The sequence below is a fragment of the Triticum dicoccoides genome, chromosome 3A (genome assembly GCF_002162155.2).
Source record: "Triticum dicoccoides isolate Atlit2015 ecotype Zavitan chromosome 3A, WEW_v2.0, whole genome shotgun sequence".
NCBI classification, from domain to species: domain Eukaryota; kingdom Viridiplantae; phylum Streptophyta; class Magnoliopsida; order Poales; family Poaceae; genus Triticum; species Triticum dicoccoides.
Genome location: NC_041384.1, coordinates 13,379,560 through 13,403,691, shown reverse-complemented (window position 1 = coordinate 13,403,691; position 24,132 = coordinate 13,379,560). Strand labels below are relative to the sequence as shown.

Genomic DNA, 24,132 nt, shown 5'->3' with positions numbered 1-24,132 from the left:
TAAGATCTGTAGAAGCTTTTTGAAGAAGTGAAATGCAAGATTTCTCTTGTGGGCTACGAAAAAGTCTAAAAGTACCACTGAACCTAGCTCAAAGGTTGCCTGATTATTTTCCAAGTTTCTGAATTTCTTTTGTTGCTTCACATGTTGGCAAGGAGGATTTGACCATGAGCAGAATCCTCCTTGTCGTTATTCTACCAAAGGGGTTGGACCAACTAACTGAAACAGTATTTTCTTTAGTCTAACACCTAACATGTCCACTGTTGCACTGTAGAACTTTACCCTGACCTGGGGTATCAGTGTCCACCAGCACCAAGTTTTCTGATGGACTGATGCAACTAAGCTTTATGTTTCACTATTATGTTCATCTCATTTGTTTGAAAATCATGCTCTGTTTTCTGCACTAGATTTCCTTTGGGCGTGTCGAATTGTGACGAGTTATGAAAAGGTATGTTCTCCATGATTGAGTGAGTCATCTCCTTTGGAATATTTATGTGCTACTTTTTTGTCTCTGGATACACTTTACACAACACCCCCCAATCTATTCTAGGGCGTAGCTGCTTATTCTGTTGGTGATCCCTAAGAGATCTTCCCAACAAACATTACCTGTTTAATGAGATGTTTGAACTAACAGAGCAGGTTAGAATATAAGCATAGAAGCAACTCAGGGAGTATCATTGCTACTCCTCTGAGGATCTCAGCATTGCAAGATGGTGACTGATAAGAAAATAATCAGTCTTACTGTCAAGGTTGGATTGGTGCTGTTTGCAGTATGCATTCTTGCGCCGATTTCGCTCATGGTGCTATTCAGGCATGCAGTTCCTCTGCAGACATGTAAGTTATGGTTGCTTTGACATTTTGGCCTGTCGATGAATAGAGAGTGCTCCTGCCGGTTGCTCTAGGAAAAACACATTTTGGGGTCTTGTTTCTGCCAGTTTTACGTTCATTTACTCTATTTTGTGTTTGCAGTGAGGTTGCTGTTTTCAGCTGGTCCAACATCTTCAGTGATGTGGGAAGAAGAAAAGATGGACTCTGCAAACAAAGGGGAGCTGCTGTGTGAGTGTGACATGTCGAGCCTAAGATCAGATGTATGCGAGCTGAAGGGCGATGTCCGGGTAATCCTCTCCAACGTCACCATCATTGCCCTCCTCCATCCCTCTGTCTCTGTGAGGCGCCGGTCATGGAGGATGAAGCCGCACGCGAGGAAGAATGATGGCCACACGCTCGCCAATGTCACAGAGGTGTTGGTGTCGGTCACCCCTTCATCACCTTACGCTCCGGGATGCACGGCCGAGAGTGCCGCCCCTGCGGTGGTCTTCTCAGTCGGCGGCTACGCAGGCAACATGTTCCATGACTTCACCGACGTACTCATCCCGCTCTTCATCACCGCCAGCCGGTTCCGCAGCGACGCGCACCTCCTTGTCAGCGACGCCCCACCGTGGTGGCTTGACAAGTACCGACCGCTGCTCCGGGGGCTCTCCCGCCACGCTGTCATTGACATGGACAGGCAAAGCGCAGAAGTGCTCTGCTACCCTCATGTGGTCGTCGGCCTCAGCTTCCACAAGGAGATGAGTATCGACACCGCGAAGACTCTCGGTGGGCACTACTCCATGGCCGGCTTTGCCCACCTTGTCCGGAGATCCTATGGCCTCGAGAGGGATACTGCCATCCGGCTGCTACATGGCAGTGACAATATCGAGAGCCCGCGACGCCCCAGGCTGCTCATCATTTCCCGGAAGACAACCAGGGCGTTCACCAACATGGGGGCTGTTGCACAGGCGGCAGCCATGCTTGGCTACGAGGTGATCGTCGGCGAGGCGGAGCAGCACTCGGACCTGCCCGCCTTTGCACGGCTGGTGAACTCGTGCGACGTGCTGGTGGGCGTTCATGGTGCTGGGCTCACCAACCTGGTGTTCCTCCCGCCAGGGGCTGTGGTGGTACAGGTGGTGCCGCTGGGTGGGCTGGAGGCCATGGCGAGGGACGACTTCGGGGAGCCGGCTGGCGACATGGGGCTCAGTTACGTGCAGTACCGCATCGCCGTCGGGGAGAGCACACTGGCGGAGCTGTACCCACGTGACCACCGTGTGCTGAGGGACCTGGCGCTCCGGTCGGAGTACCTGGTCGGCCAGAACGTCACGCTCGATGTCGCTCGGTTCAGTGGCGCCTTGTCCCGTGCTCTGGAGCTTCTTCACCATTAGAAGACACTCCACAGGGCGTAGATTGTTTACAAGATAATTAGTCAAGTGTTTTACTACTGCAGTAAAATAAAGGGTCTGGCTAAATCATGTGTGAGCTGTTGGATCGCTGTCACACGGTCAGAAGGCAAATTCGAAGGCTAATCTAGGGACTAAACTCTCTCACTCAACTAAGGATTAGCAATTCCATAAGATATAGTGAAACATAACACAAATTGGAACAACCAAGGTTGAATCAGGTATCTCTTCAGATTTTAGTATTGTGTCGGACTTGAAAAAAAAAATTGTGCACCATGCTCTGTTCTCTGCATAATTTTATTTTGGCATGGGCAGTTATTATGATCTGTGAAAAAGGTGTGTAAACCGTAATTCGGTTAGAAAGATTTCTCTGCTGTTTCTGTCAGAGGATACACTTCAATATGTAACCATGCTGTTTTCGCTTTTCACTGTAAATAATGGATCATTTAAGATTTCTGGTACGCCGTACTTCACTTTTTATATTCAACCGCAAATGCACAATAATGCTACTCATAGTTCCTACCAACCCAGAAGGTGGGTGAGACACATAATTTGCTTCATTTGTTACTTTCCCTGGTGGTGTTTGATCATCCAATTTTACACTGAGAATCTGAGATGCATAATCTATTCTAGGCCTTAGTTTATTATCCTGTTGTTGACTCCTACGTACAACGATAGGTGGGCTGTTGGATCTCTATCGCACGGTAAAAATCTGGGGCTAATCCAGTGGCTAAGCTCTTACTCAACTGAGAATAGCAATTCCATAAGGTAACTCTTCATATTTTACTATCGTGTTGTTTTGATTTTATTTTTCTGCGCATCATGCTTTGTTTTCTGCTATAGACTTTATGTTGGCATGTGCAATTGTTATGAGTTGTGGAAAAAAGGAGTGTAAGCCATAATTCGATTAGAAAGATTTCATTTCACTGCTAATTTTGTCCAAGGATACGCCTCAACATATATAACCAGGCCGCTTTTGCTTTTAACTGTAAATAATGGAATTCTGGCACTTCACTTTATACCATAACAAACTTGGGGACTTTCAACTGCAAAGGCCAAATAGTGCTACCCAAAAGGTGAGCCAGACACACAGCTTGCTACTTTTGTTACTTTCCCTGGTTGGTGGTGTTTTCTCATCCAACTTTACACTGACATGCATAATTTATTCTAGGCCTTAGTTTCCTCTCCTGCTGTTGAATCCTAAAAGATCTCCCAACAAATATTACTTGTTCAGTGAGATGTTTGGACTAACAGAGCAGTGGGTAGTGGTGCTGTTTGGAGGATGCATTATTGTACACCATTTTGCTTGTGAAGATGTTCAGGCACAATGCACTTCTTCTGTGAACATGTAATTGTCTATTGCCGTTTTGGAGGTTTAACAAATAGGCAGTACTCCATCCCGGCATAAAAAAATGGAACATTTTGGGGTCTTATTCCTGCCAATGATGTTATTTTACTTGCTTGACATTTTGTGTTCTCAACACTAGAAGTAGGCATGCAAATGTACATTTCAACCAAGTATATAGGTATTACATGAGATTCTAGTTGTTCTTAGCCTTGTATTCTTGTACCCTTGAAAGGCTTGACAGTAATAATCTGTATCAATTTAAGTCTCAAAACTAACTTTCTATATATGAAGTCTTTTGCTCACAAGTACAATCTTCACGGGTAATCGATTTCCACCATTGCTATTACTTGCTCGCATCCAACCACAACCCTACATAAATCAGTCAGTATGTTGTATGATATAAATTTCAACCCGTCCGGCCCGGGAGCCTTGTCGCTTGGCATTTGGTTTATGGCGTCTTGCACTTCCTCCAAAGAAATGCGCTCTGCAAGGGAAGCCAAGTGGTCTCAAGTCCAAGCTCCTCCCAGTTGAAGTCCACAGTTCTGTTGTTGCCTCGCCCCATGACCGCGGAGAAGTGGTCATGGATGATGCCCTCTTTATGATCATTCTTGCACTTTCATCGTTGCTCTCCAACCACTGTCCCCTCCTGCTCGCCGATGACAAGGGCCGCGGAGGCTTAGGAGCTTCAATTTCGAATTTTTTTAAGTCTCCCTGCCTGGGTTCACCAAAGTTGTCTCCAAGGCTTGCCCCGAGCACACTGGCCATGTTGAACCATTCCAAGTCTTGCACCATAAGCTGAAGAAGACCGGCATTCGCCTCTCCTCTTGGAGTAGAGGCTTGTTCTCTAAAGCCAAACTCCATCATCATGCCGCCCTGCTTGTTACCCTCCATCTTGACATGACCCAGGAGGCGCGTTCCCTCTCCTGCGGAGTTGGACCTTCATGCTAGACTTAAAAGGAGGGTCATTGGCTTCACGGTCCTTGACAGAGCCAGAAAAAGGCAGTGTGCGTGTCTCGCCAACCTTAAAAGAAGGTGATGCCAACACCAAGTTTTTCCACCGCCGGCTCAAAGCTAGAAGGAGAAAGAAGAACATTCATCAGATCTTACATCCGATTAATAGATCCAGACAGCCACTCCTAAAAAAAAAAAATCCAAACACGCGTTGGGGTTCCATCAGCGATATCCACATGACTGGAACTTCCATAAGTTTCAGTGACTTCTGTTTGCAGGAATAACATAAAACAGAAAGAAACGAACACTGGCACATGATCAAAATCCGACACACAGATCAGAAGTGACTGGAATCTATTTGTGTTTTCAGTCGCCCGTACAATAGACGAACAGAAGTGCTACAAATATCATAAAATCCGAGTTTCAACACGACTTATATAAGTACAAATACAAGTGGCATCCCACCATAATAATAGCATAGTATTACAACATTATGGCACACAGCTGGTGGGCAGCAAAATGCAGCTTAACGAAACCCATAAATAACTTTTATTTCTTGGAAACTCATAATCCGCAACACTCCAATGCTCTAGGGGGACTAGACAGCAGGTATGTCGTTACCATTCGTCGAAGGTTGTGCCTCGCCATCACTAGCAGCAGCAGCTTTTCTTTTGGCAGTGAATTTTGCATATGCGTACCTCGAGCAGTTTATGAGAAACATCAAACCTAAAATGCATCCATTGATGATGAATAGACCTTTGAAGCTTCGTGAACTGAGTCGTGAGAAGCTAGTGTCTGGACTGCCATAATCCAGTGACAAAATCCGATCCCCAAACCATTTCCTCTCAATATCAGAACCTTCAGACCCTTCTATTAAATTGAGCATGGCCTTGGAAAGATCCTCCACCAACGGAGAGCCTTTAGGAAAAGCCTGACCAAGAGTACAACATATTATTAGGTGAAGCCAAGTTAGGACGCTCCAAAACTTGAGCATAAGTTTCAAGGAACTTACAAAACCAAAACCGACCGTCCTGTCAATGGGGCCAACCTTCTGGAAATCTTTTCCGTACAGCAAGAGGAAAGAGTTTATGTATGGTGTCTCATCAAAGATGGCAGATACCCCTCCTTCCTTAGACCCCTTCCTCAATGCGTCTGCATATTCCTCCCGAGTGCTAAAAGACATCATCTGGCGGTCCTCAAAATGGAGCCTCCTCAGCATCGAGTGCACAAATGATCCGTTCTGGTATCCAACATAGTCACCTTTGTGCAAAAGTTGCATTGGGTCAGTCACCAAAGGTTGGAGCCTCTTTGCAGTTAACATTGACGACAAGCTGGCTGTGTAGCTCTGCACTACAACTAGCAGTACAAAGCACCAGGACACCATAATAACTTTTGACTGAAGGCTTTTGAACTTTTGATCTGTCATGGAATTATCAATTACAGTGAAAGAAATGATGTTGTCAGTGAACTATACTACAAATCTATGCAGGGTTCATGATTTTGCATAGAATAAGGTTGACTGTAAGGACATACCATGCGTAGAAGTCCCAGTGGAGAATGCAAAGTAAAAATAAGTGTTGAGCTGTTTCCATTTGGAACCCTGGACTTGATCATTTACAGGCTTTTCAATCGTGCATACAACTAGGCCAGTGAATACAATAAACACTACCATAGCAATCCAAAGGTCAGTCGTCAGTGGCTTTAAGAAGATCCACATCGTTGGTTCATCCTCATCTTTCCTAGCTAGGACAAGCATAGACACACCGGACTCTGTGTATGGCACTGTGAAGTCTACATACCTAGTCCGATTGGCAATAATTGTCACATCACCCACTGCTCCATCATATGTCTACCACCAAACAATGAAAACAAAATAAATTAGTGAATAAAATAAATAATGATTGGAATTCAATGGCAAGGAAATTAGTTATAAAATAATTAGCGCCAACCTTGAAGTAAACCTGTGATACCAGTTTATCATATGAATTTGCACAGTCGTAGGGCATGTACTTGAAGGGTAGTGCATATGGTAGTTTCTTCACAGCAGCCTCAAAGACATCAATGCAGTAGCCAGTGACACTTTGCATACTAGAGTTAGGATTCTCAACTTTGACAAAAACCTTAAAATCCCGTCTCACGGGCACAGCAATCTGCAGTATCTTGCCATTTGCTGGGAAGTCCCAACCTCTAGGCACTGTAATTGAATCACCTGGCCAAATGACAGCTCTCAGGACTTGACCAGCTTTTGCCCTACGTCTAGCTTGGCCTGGTCTAGTGCTAGAGTTGAGAAAAGCTGAGAGTCCATAACCAGGGCTCCAAAACCCAATGCGTCTAATCTTCTCTTCAATCACATTGACGATCTCATATTGTGGAACCGGCAAATGCCTATCAACAAACCTGAATCTCCCAGCCAATCCATAAAACTCCCCACCTATTATGGAAGCTAGGAGTTCTGGGCCAGCAGGAGATGGTTGCAGATCATCTACTAACTTGCCCATATAACCTGTGGTAGATCCTAGATTTAAGGATCTGGGCCTCTTGGATTTCTCTGTTGCAGATGCAATTGCCCATACCACATCATATGCCCAATACTGGAACATGGTCGGTTTTGCCACCCTAACATCAGGATCTTGATGGTATTTGGCTCTGTATCGAGTGACAAACCGATCCATGAAACCAGTAATCCTTGTAGACTTTGCTACATATGGACGGAAACCAACAACACCCAGCATGGTTTCAGTGGTATGTTGGGGGAGCACATCAAGGGCAATGCCGATGTCATCCGTGACCATCCAGACATAGCCTTCAGTCAGCATACCGATTGCTGAAGCCCGAGCAAATAGGCGGGCAGCGTCGGCTGGCAACATATGGACGATGAAGACACGCGTCTGCATGGTCATGAGCTTGTATAGTTCCGCATCAATGCGGTCACCGGGGCAAGAAGTAGGGATGGCAGAGCGGTTAATGACATGGACATCAACGGCTTCAAGGGCGTCGGTAATGGAAGGGAGAATGCCAGCACCGTAGTTGTTGTCCTCATAGACAAGAACAACATTTTTCCAGCCGTAGGACTTGACAAAGGCAGCAATCGAAGCTGCTTGGAAGGAGCCCTTGACACAAGCACGAAGGAAGTATGGGACATGATATTGAGTAACTGTATCACCTGTTGCAGAGGAAGTGATGACGGGAACCTTGGTGGTATTTGCTAGGTAGGTCAGGAATTCTGCTTGTAAAGTATTCTGCGGACCGATGACAATCCCAACCTTTTTGTTATTGATGAGATCTAGTGCTGCAAGACAAAATGATGATCAACTCAGTTCAGAAAAGAATTCATCACATCTGGCTTATTTGGTAAAAGTAAAGTGAAAGCATGCACTTAAAAATAGCATGCGAAATTAAGAGTCAATAACAGCATGTGTTTTCTAGATGTTTGATTCTACATGGCTTCTCGTACGCTAGAAATTAAGAGTCCCTTAGAAGAACATAGACCGGTATAATTTTCCAGCTTTAGTAGTACTTGTTTTTCTGCTAGTGAACATTGGTTCTGCAGCATTCCCTTAGAAGAAATGCCATCAAAGAACATGATGATCAACTCAGTTAAAAAAAGAAGCATTCATCACATCTGGCTTGTTTGGTGAAAGTAAAGCGAAAACATGAACTTGCGAAAAAACATGTGAAATTAAGAGTCAATAGCAGCATGTGTAGATTTCCTGCTTTAGTACTTGTATTTTTCGGTTAGTTATAAAATTGGTTCTGCGGCATTCCCTCAGAAGAACTGCCATCAAAGATCAGGGGACATGTCTTTAAACTTATAATATACCCTGCTAAGAATTGCAATTAAACTGGTTCTTCATGAATAAATTTGTGTATAGTCTGGCCATTTGCCCTGTATCTGTAATCTGTATGTAATGCACCAGCCTGGGCTGAGCGTGCGGCCACGCAAAGAGGAACAAACGGGGGAGACTGCTTGCCGGGACGCACGGAACATGCTCGACGAAATGTGGAACCTAACCTGAGAAAGCTTATGACGAGGCACCTGGCAGCGAGGACCGAGGAAGGGAAGCGGAGGTCGTTGAGGCAGACGTCGAGCAGATGGGGCTTCACCGACGTGGCCGCGCTCGCGCCGCGCGCAGACACTCCGACGCCTCCGCCGTCATCGTGACCGGCCGCCACTGACACGCCTTATCGCCTATTCGGCTGGGATTCTGCTGCTGCGGTGGCGCGAGGGGAAGAGGCCGGCACAGGTGGCCTCCGGCGGCGGGGAGCTGCCGCACCGCCCGGCACAGTGGCGCGGGCCGCCCCAGGTAGGAGGCCGAGCACGGCAAGCGAGCAGCGTTAGGGTACTACGGGCGCGCGGCGGAGCAGCCGAGTACGGCAAGCGAGCGGTGCGGGCTGGCAGCCGGAGGGAGGTCTCAGGAACGCCCCGCCTGTCCGAGCGGTGGCGGCCATGGCCCATGGGCCGGGACTGGTGCGCGTCTGCCCGAGGGTCAGTTCTTTTCGGCGATTCTTCCGTTATCGCCTCTCTCCCCAGCTTCTCCAGAATCGTCACTCCATAGACTTTTTACAATTCTATCTACTCCCTCCGTTTAGAATTACTTGTCTCGGATATGGATGTATCTAGAACTAAAATACATCTAGATATATCTATTTCTATGACAAGTAATTCCGAACGAAAGAAGTAGTTAAAGTCTAATTAGCTAGGATTGTAAAAAACATATGAAGTAACGATTCTGAGAGAAGCTGGGCGCCCAAAAGAACTGGCCTTAGATGTGCTTTGGTAAAGCTGATATTTCTTTTCTTATACTCCATCTCGTTTCTAAATATTTGTATCTATAAAGATTTTGACAAGTGACTACATACACAGTAAAATAAATGAATCTACACTTTAAAATATGTTTATATACATATGTATATGGTACTTATTTGGAATATTAAAACAACAAATATTTAGGAACAGAGGGAGTAATATTTATAATCTTTCATAACTACTCCTTCCGTCCTATAATGTAAGGCGTTTTTTGCCTTTAAACCATACTCCCTCCATTTCAGAATATAATGCGCCCGCGCTTCCCGAGGTCCAACTTTGACCATAAATTTAATCAACGAGACCAACTGTGGCGGGAGAAAAAAATTATATAATTGGAAACTTCTTTTGAATACGAATTCACTGATATAGTTTTTGCTCCCGCCGCAATCGGTCTTTATAGTTAAATTTACGGTCAAAGTTAAAGCACGAGGATAGAGAAAGCATTACATTGTGGAATGAAGGGAGTATTACCTTATGAGACCGAGGAAGTACTAGATTTTCCTTTAATTTTATTATTATTGAGGTAATTGTGTGCAAAAGTTGACCATAGCTGTCAATTGAATCGGTACTTATTTAATTATCAGGAAAACATGATTTTATTTGGTTAACCAATAATGTGGGGTAGTTGTGGAGAGGTTTTAAAGCAAATCCGTGAGATAAATCCACAAAAACCTTAGTTATTTTTTGGGTACAAGCGACATTCATCATCTAACCTCTCTCTCCCCACCTGCCCCCACTTCTTTTTTTTGGTTTTTTCAAAATAAATTGCCGGTTTTCCTTTAGAAACGCCTCAAACGGCCCATCTCTTTAAGTTAATAAGTACTGACCAAATTGCCCTTTCTGGGTTTACATGGCTCACTTATTTCGACGTTCACCTTTGCCCATAATATTTGAACACAAAAACTTGCGTATGTCACCAAAAATCGCACCATTCGATTCGTGTTAAAATGTAGTTCAAACATAATCTTCTCTCCTATTTAAAAATTACATGAGGTTTTGTTGCCCGTAATTTCTTACGTCCTCTCTTCGCACCCTATCTTCTCTGTTTTCGGTTTTTGTAGATTTTCCCACCTATTTTTTTAGTCCGCTTCAAGTGGCCCACGTCTTATTTACTTATAAAAATAAAATCATGTTTTTTGTAAGTCAATGAGTACTATCCAATTACCATTTTTGGTAAGCAATCACATTGACAATAAATGACTGGTAGATTACAATGATTGCCAACAAATTATTAATTCAACCGTTATATCTCGCGGGCCATTATCTAGTCAAAATATTAATCTTCTAACTACATTTTTCCTTTAACTATATTTTGCCTTTTTTTGTTTCTTTCTTGTGTTGATTGAAACTATATTTTGCTTAACATATGGTTTTAAAATACTAGCGCCTTCATCCATATTTTCAATTCTGAAGTTCAACACATCGGTCCAACTCAATGGGCCTAAGAGCAGTACAATGGTAGATAAGCCGGTATTTTTCATATGCATTATATGTCATCTAGATAATCCAAAACATGCTCTATAATAGATTGTCTCTTTCATATACTATCTGTAGCAATTGTTGTTTTTCATGATTTAAAATCAATAATATTGATCCAGAAATATGTCAAGGTGGTTAGTTTGGATTGTTCAAGGTTTATGTCTCACTTTAATAAAGCCGGCCATGATGTTTGAATTTTTAATAAAGCTAGCCATGATGGCCTTCTCCTAAAAAAGCAGGAAACTACTCCCTCTGTCCCAGAATATAAGAACGTTTTTGACACTATGCTAGTGTTAAAAACGTTCTTATATTTTGGGACGGAGGGAGTAAAAAATAAGACCAGTCCCATAATTCATATTAAAAATTAACTATTGGCCCACCATTGCCCAAAATTCTAGATCCGCCCCTGGCTCTATCCTCATCCTCGCGTGGCCATCGTCTGGAAGCATGTGATGTTTATGTCTCACTTTAAGTTTTTTGTTCCCCAACCCCACAACATGGCAACAAAGTAGCGGCAGGATATATAATCAGCCTTGCACTTTGATATGTTGGCTTTTGTATATCCAGTGCTAGTACATAAATAAGAAAGGTTAACTGATTCGCAAAATAACAAAATAAAAAAGGATAACCAGCCTTGCAAGGTTTTTTCTTTTCTTTGCGGGTGAGCCTTGCATGTTGTTTATCCTGGAATCAAGTGGAATAGTGGATTGTAATTGATGCTTTGATAAAGTACGAGTACGTACCTGCGGATGCGGCGGCGACGACGCTGCGGTTGGAGTCCCTGACGTGGAGCTTCACCCTGGTGGTGTACCCGGGGTGCGCGGCATAGAAGTCGTGCACCGCCATCTCCATGCCGAGGAGGCTCTTCTTCCCCAGCCCAGTCGCCAGGTCCAGTATCACCCCGACGTCCAACGGAACGCTCGCCACTACCGGCGCCGTTCCAGTCGTTGCCACCGCCGCGGCAGCAGCGGCGCAGTGACCGGCGAGGAGCGGGAGGAAGAGGAGCTGGTGGAAGACGCTCGTTGATGCTACACGGGAAGCCATGGTGATGCGCATGGTGAGAGGAGAGCACGTAGGGTGGTAGTACGCCGTGGTACTAGATGAAAGCAGGCTCTTATAAGGTTGGTTAAGTACGTAAGCTAGTAGCAGCAAAGTTACTACACGCACGCGTTATTGCCGGCCGGCCGGGCTTCTTCGCGCTTGCTTCTCTTCCTCGTGCACGACCGTTGGCTCCTCCAGTACACTAGTAAACTGCGTGCACTGCACTCCAATGAGAGAGAGTGCAGCGTTACCTAATGGATAAGATGTACAGTGCCTAACCTAGCTACGGTTGCATCGAAAAGAATACTCATACTCCACTAATATAAGACTCATGTTGTTTAGTTTAGCCGATGAAATGGGGAGGGAGGCACGAGCAGGCGCAGCAGCAACTCCCAGGCTACTTCACCGAACCGGCACTGTAGCTACTCTCGCACGCGGCATGCACACGGAAAACACATGGCCCGCCTGCAAACCAAACCACCACTCCCCAAACAGGCCCGGTGGAGGTCACGCGAGGGGCTGTGCCGCGTATTTGTTTATTTGTTTTAGCAGAGAAGGGGCCCCGGAGGAGCCAGGCAAGAAAACCTCAAAGTACAGAGCAGTCCTTGGTGTTGGGAGAGAGAAAGAGAATTGTGCAACACATAATTTGATTGATCGTACTCCCTCCTTCCATTTATATAGGGCCTAATGCGTTTTTCGAAACTAACTTTGACCAAATATTAGAGCAATAATATATGACATGCAACTTACACAAAGCACATTATCAAATTCGTATGTGAAAGAAGCTTTCAATGATATAGTTTTCACATTATGCATGTCATGTAGTATTAATTTTATCAATAGTCAAAAGCGGTCTTGAAAAACGCATTAGGCCCTATATAGATGGAAGGAGGGAGTATGCCGCAGCATATATACAGTACACGAGGCATCCAATATCTCAACCATATCCTCAGTACAAGGAAGGGGTCGAGAGATATGGCGCATAGACTGGACCGAAACTCTTCGAAGGTGGGCGTCGGTACGGAACCCCTTGGTCATAACATTGGCAAACTGCTGAACGGTAGGGACATGCAGGACGCGGATGCGCCCGAGAGCCACCTGCTCATGCACGAAGTGTATGTCGAGCTCGACGTGCTTCGTGCGATAATGATGAATGGGGTTGGCAGAGACGTTGTCACGGCACACAACGGTATAGTCTTGGGCACATCAAGATGCAACTCCTGAAGAAGCTGGCGTAGGCATGAGCACTCGGTGACAGCGTTGGCCATGGCCCTGTACTCCGCCTCAAGACTAGAGCGTGGCACAACGGGTTATCGTTTAGGCGACCACGATATGAGCGAGGGCCCGAGGTAGACACAGTAGCCGAAGGTGGAGCGATGAGTGTCAGGACAGCCGGCCTAGTCGGCATCGGAGTATGCAATCATGGCGGTTGATGGTGGCAGGCCTGAGCAGGCATATGGCCACAACCTTGGCCCTAGGCCAGGCAGCCTGATCGGGCTGCCCGCTACCACCAGACCCACCGCCAGTACCGGATCCGGAGGGCGGAGCGGTGCCAGGTGCGGCCGATGGGAACCACCATGGTCCCGAGTCATGGGCGAGCGTCGCCACAGAAAGGGGATCGAAGGTGGCCCAGACGGCGACTAGGGAGTGACAGGGCCTATCCAGCCAAGATGGCGCGAGGGGGAGCCCCGCCGCCGCCTACGACGGCCACCGGAGGTGGGGGAGGGGAGAGCAGGAGGTGGGGGCTAGTTGCGGCGGCTAAGGTATCGCCCCAAGTCGCCCAGGGAGGACGACGTGGGGGTGAGGGGGTCCGTCTTCCATGGGCAACTCTGTAGTGCGCCACATGGCAGTCTGCCGCGAACATGCTGGACGTTGCGAAGCTGGCATCTCCTCCCATTGTGGGCATGGAGGCCTTCACGTCGAACCGGTTCAAGTAATCGGAGTGGTAGGTCTGCCAAACCACGCCGTGGACATCCTCCGTGAGCGCCTCGAACTTGAAGGTCAGCTCGAGGTGCGTGATGCAGTCATTGGCGGTGATGCCGTAGTGATGCACCCTCGAGTCCTCCTAGGTGATGGGCACGATGTTCGCCCTGATGCTAAACTTTCCGTCAAGGGCGATCAACACGCCATTGGCCGCCTTTGTGTGAGTGACAGACAACTCGGGGACGAGGCTGGACATGCACTTGTTGGCACCATCGGTGGGGGGGTGCACAGGCTCACCGTACAGGGTGATATCTGAAGGAAATATGCCCTAGAGGCAATAATAAAGTTATTATTTATTTCCTTATTTCATGATAAATGTTTATCATTCATGCTAGAATTGTATTAACCGGAAATGTAATACATGTGTGAATACATAGACAAACAGAGTGTCACTAGTATGCCTCTACTTGACTAGCTCGTTAATCAAAGATGGTTATGTTCTCTAACCATAGACATGAGTTGTCATTTGATAAACAGGATCACATCATTAGGAGAATGATGTGATTGACTTGACCCATTCCGTTAGCTTAGCACTTGATCGTTTTAGTTTACTGCTATTGCTTTCTTCATGACTTATACATGTCCCTATGACTATGAGATTATGCAACTCCCGATTACCGGAGGAACACTTTGTGTGCTACTAAACGTCACAACATAACTTAAAGGTGCTCTACATGTGTCTCCGATGGTACTTGTTGAGTTGGCATAGATCGAGATTAGGATTTGTCACTCCAATTGTCAGAGAGGTATCCCTGGGCCCTCTCGGTAATGCACATCACTATAAGCCTTACAAGCAATGCAACTAATGAGTTAGTTGTGGAATAGTGCATTACGGAACGAGTAAAGAGACTTGCTGGTGACGAGATTGAACTAGGTATGGAGATACTGACGATCAAATCTCGGGCAAATAACATACCGATGACAAAGGGAACAACGTATGTTGTTATGCGGTTTGACCAATAAAGATCTTCGTAGAATATGTAGGAGCCAATATGAACATCCAGGTTCCGCTATTGGTTATTGACCGGAGACATGTCTCGGTCATGTCTACATAGTTCTCAAACCCGTAGGGTCCACACGCTTAACGTTCGGTGACGATCGGTATTATAAGTTTATGTGATTTGATGTACCGAAGGTAGTTCGGAGTCCCGGATGAGATCGGGGACATGACGAGGAGTCTCGAAATGGTCGAGATGTAAAGATCGATATATTGAACGACTATATTCGGACATCGGAAAGGTTCCGAGTGATTCGGGTTTTTTTTAAGTACCGAGGAGTTACGGGAATACAGGGAAGAAGTATTGGCCTCATGGGCCAAGTGGTGGAAGAGAGGAGGCAGGGCGCCCCCCCTAGCCGAAACCAAATTGGATTAGGGGGTCGCCCCTCCTTTCCTCCTTTCCTCCCTCTCCTTCCTTCTCCCCTTCCCCCTTCCTTTCCTCCTCCTAGTAGGAGTAGGAAAGGGGAGTCCTACTCCTACTAGGAGGAGGACTCCTCCTCCTGGCGCGCCCTACAGGGGCCGGCCGGCCTCCCCCCTTACTCCTTTATATATGGGGGCAGGGGGCACCCTAGAACACACAAGTTGATCATTGATCCCTTAGCCGTGTGCGGTGCCCCCCTCCATCATAATCCACCTCGATCATATCGTAGCGGTGCTTAGGCGAAGCCCTGCGTCGGTAGCAACATCATCACCGTCATCACGCCATCGTGCTGACGGAACTCTCCCATGAAGCTCTGCTGGATCGGAGTTCGTGGGATGTCATCGAGCTGAACGTGTGCTGAACTCGGAGGTGCCGTGCGTTTGATACTTGGATCGGTCAGATCGTGAAGACATTCGACTACTTCAACCGCGTTCTCATAACGCTTCCGCTTATGGTCTACGAGAGTACGTGGACGATACTCTTCCCTCTCGTTGCTATGCATCACCATGATCTTGCGTGTGCATTGGAATTTTTTTGAAATTACTACGTTCCTCAACAATCTCGAGGTGCTCGACAGTGTCGTCCCAGGTGACGGTCTTCCTGGCGTCGACGTAGAGGTGGTGGCCACCGTCGAAGAGAACGGCGATGGCCTGCATCCAGGTGAAGTCTCGAGACATGCTGTTGTGGCCACTCTTGCCGATGAAGTGCGCGTTGATGTGAAGATCATGGTCGAAGACGACGCAGAAGTCAGCATCCCTGCGGCCGTGGAAGTAGAAGGTGTTGCTGTCACCGCCGATGAACCGTGGGTCGCCGCACGCCCCTGGCGTGTTGCACACTGCACACTGCACACACGCACATATAGCCATGAACCAGCACAGTCGGTCAATGCTACAATGTACTCCCTTAGTGTTAAAGAAATACTTTTATATTATGAGACGGAGGGAGTATATTTTACTAATTACGTAAGAGACTCCATTGGTTGTTGGTAGATGGAAATGCTCATCGCAGACGGGTTTGCACGTGTTGCTCCCATTGTAGGTAGTAGGAAGGGCAGTCCATGTTCCGGTTAAAGCAGTAGGGGTTCTCCTTGCGGCTCTCGATGCACTTTGACGCTCATCGGCTTCGGTTTTGGCTTCGGCCCCTGCACCTTGGGTGGGCTCTCCGGCGAACCCCGGGCCTTGGGCGGGCTCTCAGGCGGACCCTGGCCTTGGGTGGGCTCTGAGGCGGGCTCTCAGGAGGCCCTTGTGCCTTGGGTGGGCTCTCAGGTGGACCCTGGGCCTTGCGAGGGCTTTGAGGCGGGCTCACTGGAGGGCCCTAGGCCTTGGGTGGGCTCTCCGGAGGGCCCTTGGGCTTGTCTTCCTTGGGCTGGGGCCATGGCCCGGACTGCGCGGTGGCGGCGGTGAGCAGGAGGACGGCAGCCGCCAAAGCGAGCAAGACTCCGAGGTGCCTCGCCATTGCCAAGGCCCTCAAGCTGTTACTACAGTGTAGCCTTGGTAGTGTCTTTGATGCTGGTGATCTATGTAAATGGGTACATTTGCATGCATGGTTCCTGGGTAATTTATAGGCGACCCATGGAGATCCAGCTAGCTCCCATCGTACGCGCCGCTCGCTTGTCAACGCCGGTATATCTCCACCCGAACGATATACGGCGCTTTATTTCACCCGAACGATATATGGTGCTTTATGCTGGCCACTACACATCCGTGCTAGTTTATATAAGTCCTCTTTATATATTATGCCAAAATTTGACTAGAGATTTAACTAATAAAATATTAATGCATGTCATAAAAAATTGCATCGTTGAATTCATATTTAAACATAGTTTTTAATTATATTATTTTTCATGATATGCATTAACATTTTGTTAGTTAATTTTAGGGAAAAGTTTCCCATCAAACGGTGGATTACAGGCACCGCGTCCGCGTCTCGTACATTTACCACGTGTCCTTATCCTTATCCACTCTTCATGCTTCTTATCCATTTGTTATTTTTCCCTTCCTCTCAATGTCGCTCACCCTCTCGCCTGCAGTCGTGCTCCAGGACCGCCATCGCAAGGCCGCCGCCGGTGATCGTCGGAGGACGCCGCTGGTCGTCCTTTCTCCTCTCCTAGCGCTCCCTATGCTCGCAGCCATGGCCGCCGCTCGAGTGCGCAAGCACGAGCTCCACTCCGGCCATCATCGGTCCATCTGTGCCGCTTCGGCCTCCCCTCTCGCCCTCCATCGTCGCTTCAGTTGGAGATGCTTTTTTATACTTTCCGCAACAAAGGCCTTGTTGCAAAAATCCTCCCGCAACATCACCTTTGTTTCAGAAATTCCTCAATGTACACCGCAGACGACATCGTCATTTTCAGTGAATTCTTTTTCTGCAACATGCTTCATGTTGCAAATGTCCTCCCACAACATCATCTATGTTGCAAAAAAGGTGAAAGATAAAAACAATAATTCTGCAACACCATTGCTGTTGCAAAAAAGGTGAAAGACAAAAATAATAATTCCACAACACCATCTCTGTTGCAAAAGTCCTCCCACAACATCATCTATGTTGCAAAAAAAGTGAAGATAAAATCAATTTTTCGGGCAAAAATGACGAGTCGGTGGTTTCGCAACAAAGCAGTTGTTGCAGTGCGAGCTCTGCAACATCTACCTTGTTGCAATTCACGACAAGCCTCATTGTGAAGATCTGACGGCTATTTATGGCTCAATCCAGCGGCGTTGGAGGCGGCGGATGTTTTCAATAAATCCACCGGCAGACGCGTAGCGTCACCCTTAATTTTAAGGTCAAAATTCAGCACAGAATATAAGAGAACTAATAAACCAGAACGGAGGTAGTACCTGCTAAAGTAATTTTAACTTAGCCCTCAGGCATGCACATGCAAATATAATAATGCTCATCGTGATGTTAATTCCAATATGGCTGGATTACTGTCAGGATGCGACGTAATCTTCGAGGAAAAAATGCTAAGACTGCTCACAGTGGGGAGTAACATTGAGTAGTAACTTGCCGATGTTACTAGTCTATGTTATTACCTCCATAGTGGGTAGTAACATATGAGTGGTATCATGAAAGAGTTTATTTATTAGGCTATAGACTCATGATGTCTTGAAATATGTGATGTTATAGTAACTATCTAAGTTACCATAAACCCTTCTCTCCTCATTAATTAGCTGCCACATAAACAATCTTATATTGAGATGTGTGATGTTACTAGTTAAGTTACTCCCATTGTGGCTAGTCTAATGTGTGTGTTTAACTTGCCCGCTAGAGGAAGCGACTTACTCCATCCGCTTTGTCTTACATTTCGTTCTATCATTAATTAACTCTGAGGTCAATGCAGGCATGCAACGCTTTGGTTTTTTTTTTCGAAAAGGCATGCAACGCTTTGTACACAAGCAAAAGTCTGTTGCAGGTGGTCGAGCAGTACTTCCTCCGTTCTTGGTTTACAGGTCCCCTTTAGATGTTTCAAAATCTTGATCAAAATTTTGAATAATAAATTATCGGTAATAGGCCACAAAAATTATATCCGGACATTTTCATTTGAGTACATGTTTCCATAAAATGTTTCGTGGCTTTCATACTCCAAAAGCAGAAAGAGTACATCAACATTTTCATTACATCAAGCATCTAGTTGGGATCCCATAACCTCAACTACAAGATTCCCTCACTTATCTTCTTCTCAATGGTGGATGACCCCTCACTTATCTTCTGTGGTTTTCCTCGCAAGGGGTTTTCATGTAAATGGTGTCAATCCTCTCTATTAGCATTATACTCCGCAAGGGTTTTCAGCGCCTTTTGATGTAATGCTTGCTCTCACTTGACCATTAACTCTGTAAAATTATTCTTAATTAATAGATGAGGCAAAGCTTTTGCCTCTATTTCAAAAAAAAAAGAAAAAGATTGTGTGTATTTTCTTCGTTGGCCAACAACTGGGAATCAGCTGTTTCTCACGAGCAAGAAACTGAGAGATGTTTGAACTAATGGAGAAGGCAAGGAATAGTAATATAAGCATGGAACTATGGAAGCAACTCAAACAGTGCGATTGCTACTTCTTTTTGTTTGGATCGATCGGTTATACATGACGGTGCGAGAAGAAAACGATCAGGAATTTCAGATTTTGTGCTGCTTGGAGGATGCACTCTTGCGCCAATTTGGCTTGCTGGATCAAAGCACCTGCCCTGTTGTTCAGATGGTCAAAACTGCCAGCTTGTCAACTGCAAATCCTTCTGATATTCTAGGAAAGGAAAGAGTAGGATGTAGGTTCCTTTTCCCAGGATAATTTTTCGTGGGCTTTTACATCGATAAAACAATAAATGAAACAGAACACCCCCGCAAAATAAAAAATAAAGAAAATGAAGCAGAACACAAATGGAAACGACCCTCATACACCGATACCTGCTTATTTAGATAGTAATGTGCATGCATGGAATGTAAGACCAAGACCCAAAAGGAGATAAATTGCACAGTTGATCGAAGCAACATTGCGAAATAACCACCCCCCCTCCCCCGCCCCCACGCAAAAAAGAAAAACATTGTCAAAATAATCAGAAATGGAAAACCTTCTGATCTTCCAAGAAAGGAAGGATAATTTGCAGAGGGTTTTAGATCGATAAAACAATAAATGGAACATAACACAAATGGAAACGATCCTCGTGCGTACACTCTGATCCCTGCTTACAGGCAATAATCAAGCTCTTCAATCTGTTCAGACAGTAACGTGCATGCATGGTTCGAAGACCAGAAAAGGAGATAAATTCCGCAGATGATCGACACAACATTTCAAAATAATCGCCACTATAGATAAAGTTTGCCAGTTCTTATGCATATATTAGATGAATGACGTCATCGGTGACAGATTGGGACACAACCTGAACCGAGCTTACAAACATCATGCATTATATAGATACAGATGCGGCGCAACACACAGACAAGTTAACATTAATATATCCGGCGTGGATCTTGAAGATGCAGCACGCACATAGGGTAGATGTAGCTAATAGTACATACTCCCTCCGTGGCTCCTCCCTCCCAACCCTAGCCGCCCCTCCTTCCTCCTCCCTCCTCCTCCCTAGCCGCCCCTCCTCCTCTTTCCTTCCTCGCCGCCGCCTGAGGCAGCCTCCGAGCAAGCCCGGGGCGCCAAGGATGGTGGCGGCGGGGCCTCGGTTGCCCTGCCTCTGCGTGGGGAACTCCGGATCTGGAGCGGCGGCTCCATTGGCAAGGCACGACCGGCTAGCAGCCGTGCAGGCGGTGGATCTGGCGTCCCAGCCGCGCGGGCGGTGGGATCCGGTGGTCGTTGGCGACCGGCGGCGGTTTCTGCGGTGGCCGGTGCGCGCGATCTGGTGCCTCCCCTCCTCCCCTGTTTGGCATGCGGGCCATCCTCGTCGGGCCGCGCTTCCTTGGGTCGCCGGTTCTGTATAGGAGACGCTGCTGGTGGTGGGGATCTAGTTCGGGCAAAATCCCTGGTCGGCCATGGCCGGCCGCGTCGACGGCGACGCCTGAGGGCGTCGTTACCCTCCTTGGAGGCGTCGGTATGGACTGATCCACTCACTTCCCCTTCCCCTAGGTCTCCCGGGCGAAAGCCCTAACTTTGTTGGGTGGCAACGGTGCTCACGGCGTCGTTCCCTTCTTGAAGGCACCGCCTTGGGAACCCGTTGCTTGGAGATGGGTGGCGCTTGTGGGTGGTGGGCGACGGCGGTGGTGCGGCCCTATCCTAGCATGGATCTGCGCCCCGTTGCTTGGAGATAGACTCGCATAGGTGGAGGTCGTTGTTTGGCGTCATGGTGCGTCGATGGCGGAGGTAACTGCCAAGGTTGGCACCTCAATCTGCTGTGAAGATGGACCGGTGGAAGATGTTGGGGAACATAGTAATTTCAAAAAAAAAATCCTACGCACACGCAGGATCATGGTGATGCATAGCAACGAGAGGGGAGAGTGTGATCTACGTACCCTTGTAGACCGACAGCGGAAGCGTTAGCACAACGCGGTTGATGTAGTCGTACGTCTTCACGGCCTGACCGATCAAGCACCAAAACTACGGCACCTCCGAGTTCTAGCACACGTTCAGCTCGATGACGATCCCTGGACTCCGATCCAGCAAAGTGTCGGGGAAGAGTTCCGTCAGCACGACGACGTGGTGACGATCTTGATGTACTACCGTCGCAGGGCTTCGCCTAAGCACCGCTACAATATTATCGAGGATTATGGTGGAAGGGGGCACCGCACACGGCTAAGAATATGATCACGTGGATCAACTTGTGTGTCTAGAGGTGCCCCCTGCCCCCGTATATAAAGGATCAAGGGGGGGTGCGGCCGGCCAGGAGGAGGGCGCGCCAGGAGGAGTCCTACTCTCACTGGGAGTAGGATTACCCCCTTTCCTAGTTGGAATAGGATTCGGGAGGGGGAAAGAGGAGAGAGAGAAGGAAGGGGGGGCGCCGCCCCCCTCTCCTTGTCCTATTCGGACTAGGGGGGAGGGGCGCGTGGCCCAGCCCTGGCCACCTCTCCTCTCTTCCACTAAAGCCCACTAAGGCCCATATACCTCCCGGGGGGTTCTGGTAACCTCCAGGTACTTCGGTAAAATCCCGATTTTATCCGGAACACTTCCGATATCCAAATATAGGCTTCCAATATATCAATCTTTATGTCTCGACCATTTCGAGACTCCTCGTCATGTCCGTGATCACATCCGGGACTCCAAACAAACTTCGGTACATCAAAACTCATAAACTCATAATATAACTGTCATCGAAACCTTAAGCGTGTGGACCCTACGGGTTCGAGAATAATGTAGACATGACCGAGACACGTTTCCGGTCAATAACCAATAGCGGAACCTGGATGCTCATATTGGCTCCTACATATTCTACGAAGATCTTTATCGGTCAGACCGCATAACAACATACGTTGTTCCCTTTGTCATCGGTATGTTACTTGCCCGAGATTCGATCGTTGGTATCTCAATACCTAGTTCAATCTCGTTACCGGCAAGTCTCTTTACTCGTTCCATAATACATCATCTCGCAACTAACTCATTAGTTGCAATGCTTGCAAGGCTTATGTGATGTGCATTACCGAGAGGGCCCAGAGAAACCTCCCCGACAATAAAATTGAAAAATCCTAATCTCGAAATACGCCAACCCAACATATACCTTTGGAGATACCTGTAGAGCTCCTTTATAATCACCCAGTTACGTTGTGACGTTTGGTAGCACACAAAGTGTTCCTCCGGTAAACGGGAGTTGCATAATCTCATAGTCATAGGAACATGTATAAGTCATGAAGAAAGCAATAGCAACATACTAAACGATCGAGTGCTAAGCTAACGGAATGGGTCAAGTCAATCACATCATTCTCCTAATGATGTGATCCCGTTAATCAAATAACAACTCTTTGTCTATGGTTAGGAAACATAACCATCTTTGATTAACGAGCTAGTCAAGTAGAGGCATACTAGTGACACTCTGTTTGTCTATGTATTCACACATGTATTATGTTTTCGGTTAATATAATTTTAGCATAAATAATAAACATTTATCATGAAATAAGGAAATAAATAATAACTTTATTATTGCCTCTAGGGCATATTTCCTTCAGAAGATGGCGGCGACGACAGATGTGAGTGCGTCGGACCGGTTTATGACCCGGACCAGGTATGTGGCTCGGTCGGAGCATCCGACTTTAGATGTTAGGCTTAGGTGAGAGGTCTAGGTATTTGGTCCAGTTTGCACCCCTTCATCATATAGATTCGAGTAGCGGCAGATGTTGTCAAGATGGCGGATTCAGGCATATTTTTGTACTAGTTTGTACCTCCAGAATAATCAATAAAATGGCCGCATGCATCTCCCAGATGCAAAGCCCGGGGGTCATCCTCCTTTTCTAAAAAATATACTCCCTCCGTTCCCAAATATAAGCCTTATTAGAGATTTCAACAAGGGACTACATACAGATCAAAATGAGTGAATCTACACTTTGAAATATATCTATATACATCCGTATGTTGTAGTAGGGATGAAAACGGAGCGGAAACGGACGGAACTGGGTGCTACCATATTTGTTTTCATATTTTTTTGCAGAAGCGAAAACAAATACAGAAACCTCAAAAATGAATACGGAAACAGATAGTACCAGAAACAGACACTGAGTGAATACAAAGCGGACACGGAAACAGAAGTGTGTGTTGACCGGAACTTAAAAAATCCTTGAATCATAGATAAATACACACAAAACACAAACAAATTTAATGAATTGTTAACAAGGCTACAAAATAATATCATTATGTTAGCAACTTAGCATAGTATTGTAGTAGTACTGGACAATTGAGTATAGGGTCAAGCTGAGTACATGTGTGGTAGTAGAAGTTGGGCTCAAATGATCCATTCTACTCATTGTATAATTGTGTGTTGTTTGGTGGTTGGACTACAAAACAGCCATAGGTCCATAGTAAAACAGGAAATTCCATATTCACGAGAACGGAAAGTTCCGTTTCCACGCCTGTTCCACCGAAAAACACCGTTCCGTTTTTGTTTCCGTTTCCACATAAAAAATTCCACTTCCACTTCCATTTTGCAAATTTCCGTTTCTGTTTTCGTATTTCCTCTCCGTTTCCATTTTTCCTCCGGAAAAACGGAAAGTTTCCACTCCATTTTCATCCCTATGTTGTAGTCCATTTAAAACCTTTTAAAAGGCTTATATTTAGGAACGGAGGGAGTAGTTACTAGCAACGGGTTCGTAATCTCAAATGAAATTCAGTATTCTCCATAACATCTCGATTTTCATCTTCTGGGAGCAACTTGGTTGGGCACATACGTGGCTAGTTCTCGGAAATCTTCAAAGCAGCAACTGTCATCATACAAGTACAACACAGAGTGTCAGCAACAGAAGTAAAAGTGAAAAAGTATGAGCAAC

General features: G+C 46.4%; 1 protein-coding gene and 1 pseudogene across 2 annotated transcripts; one reads left to right on the top strand and one right to left on the bottom strand.

The window, feature by feature from the left end:
- The first annotated feature begins 137 nt into the window (after positions 1-137).
- On the top strand, positions 138-2,666 carry LOC119266685 (alpha-1,3-arabinosyltransferase XAT3-like). Of its 2 annotated transcripts, XM_037547939.1 has the most exons (3): positions 138-445; positions 632-831; positions 967-2,666. In XM_037547939.1, exons 2-3 carry the CDS (start codon positions 708-710, stop codon positions 2,193-2,195), a joined length of 1,353 nt encoding a protein of 450 aa, XP_037403836.1. In that variant the 5' UTR covers positions 138-445; positions 632-707; the 3' UTR covers positions 2,196-2,666. The 2 variants fall into 2 exon arrangements, with proteins under 2 accessions (XP_037403836.1, XP_037403835.1); XM_037547938.1 differs by having other exon boundaries at positions 138-831.
- Positions 2,667-4,853: 2,187 nt separating this feature from the next.
- LOC119266683 lies at positions 4,854-8,957 on the bottom strand (annotated as a pseudogene).
- Between the last annotated feature and the right edge of the window lie 15,175 nt (positions 8,958-24,132).

Bases quoted from the DNA above. Each gene is read 5' to 3' on its own strand.
- LOC119266685 (XM_037547939.1), top strand. From the start codon at position 708: ATGGTGACTGATAAGAAAATAATCAGTCTTACTGTCAAGGTTGGATTG. The intron at 832-966 runs GTAAGTTATGGT...TTGTGTTTGCAG, and splicing joins TGCAGTTCCTCTGCAGACAT to TGAGGTTGCTGTTTTCAGCT.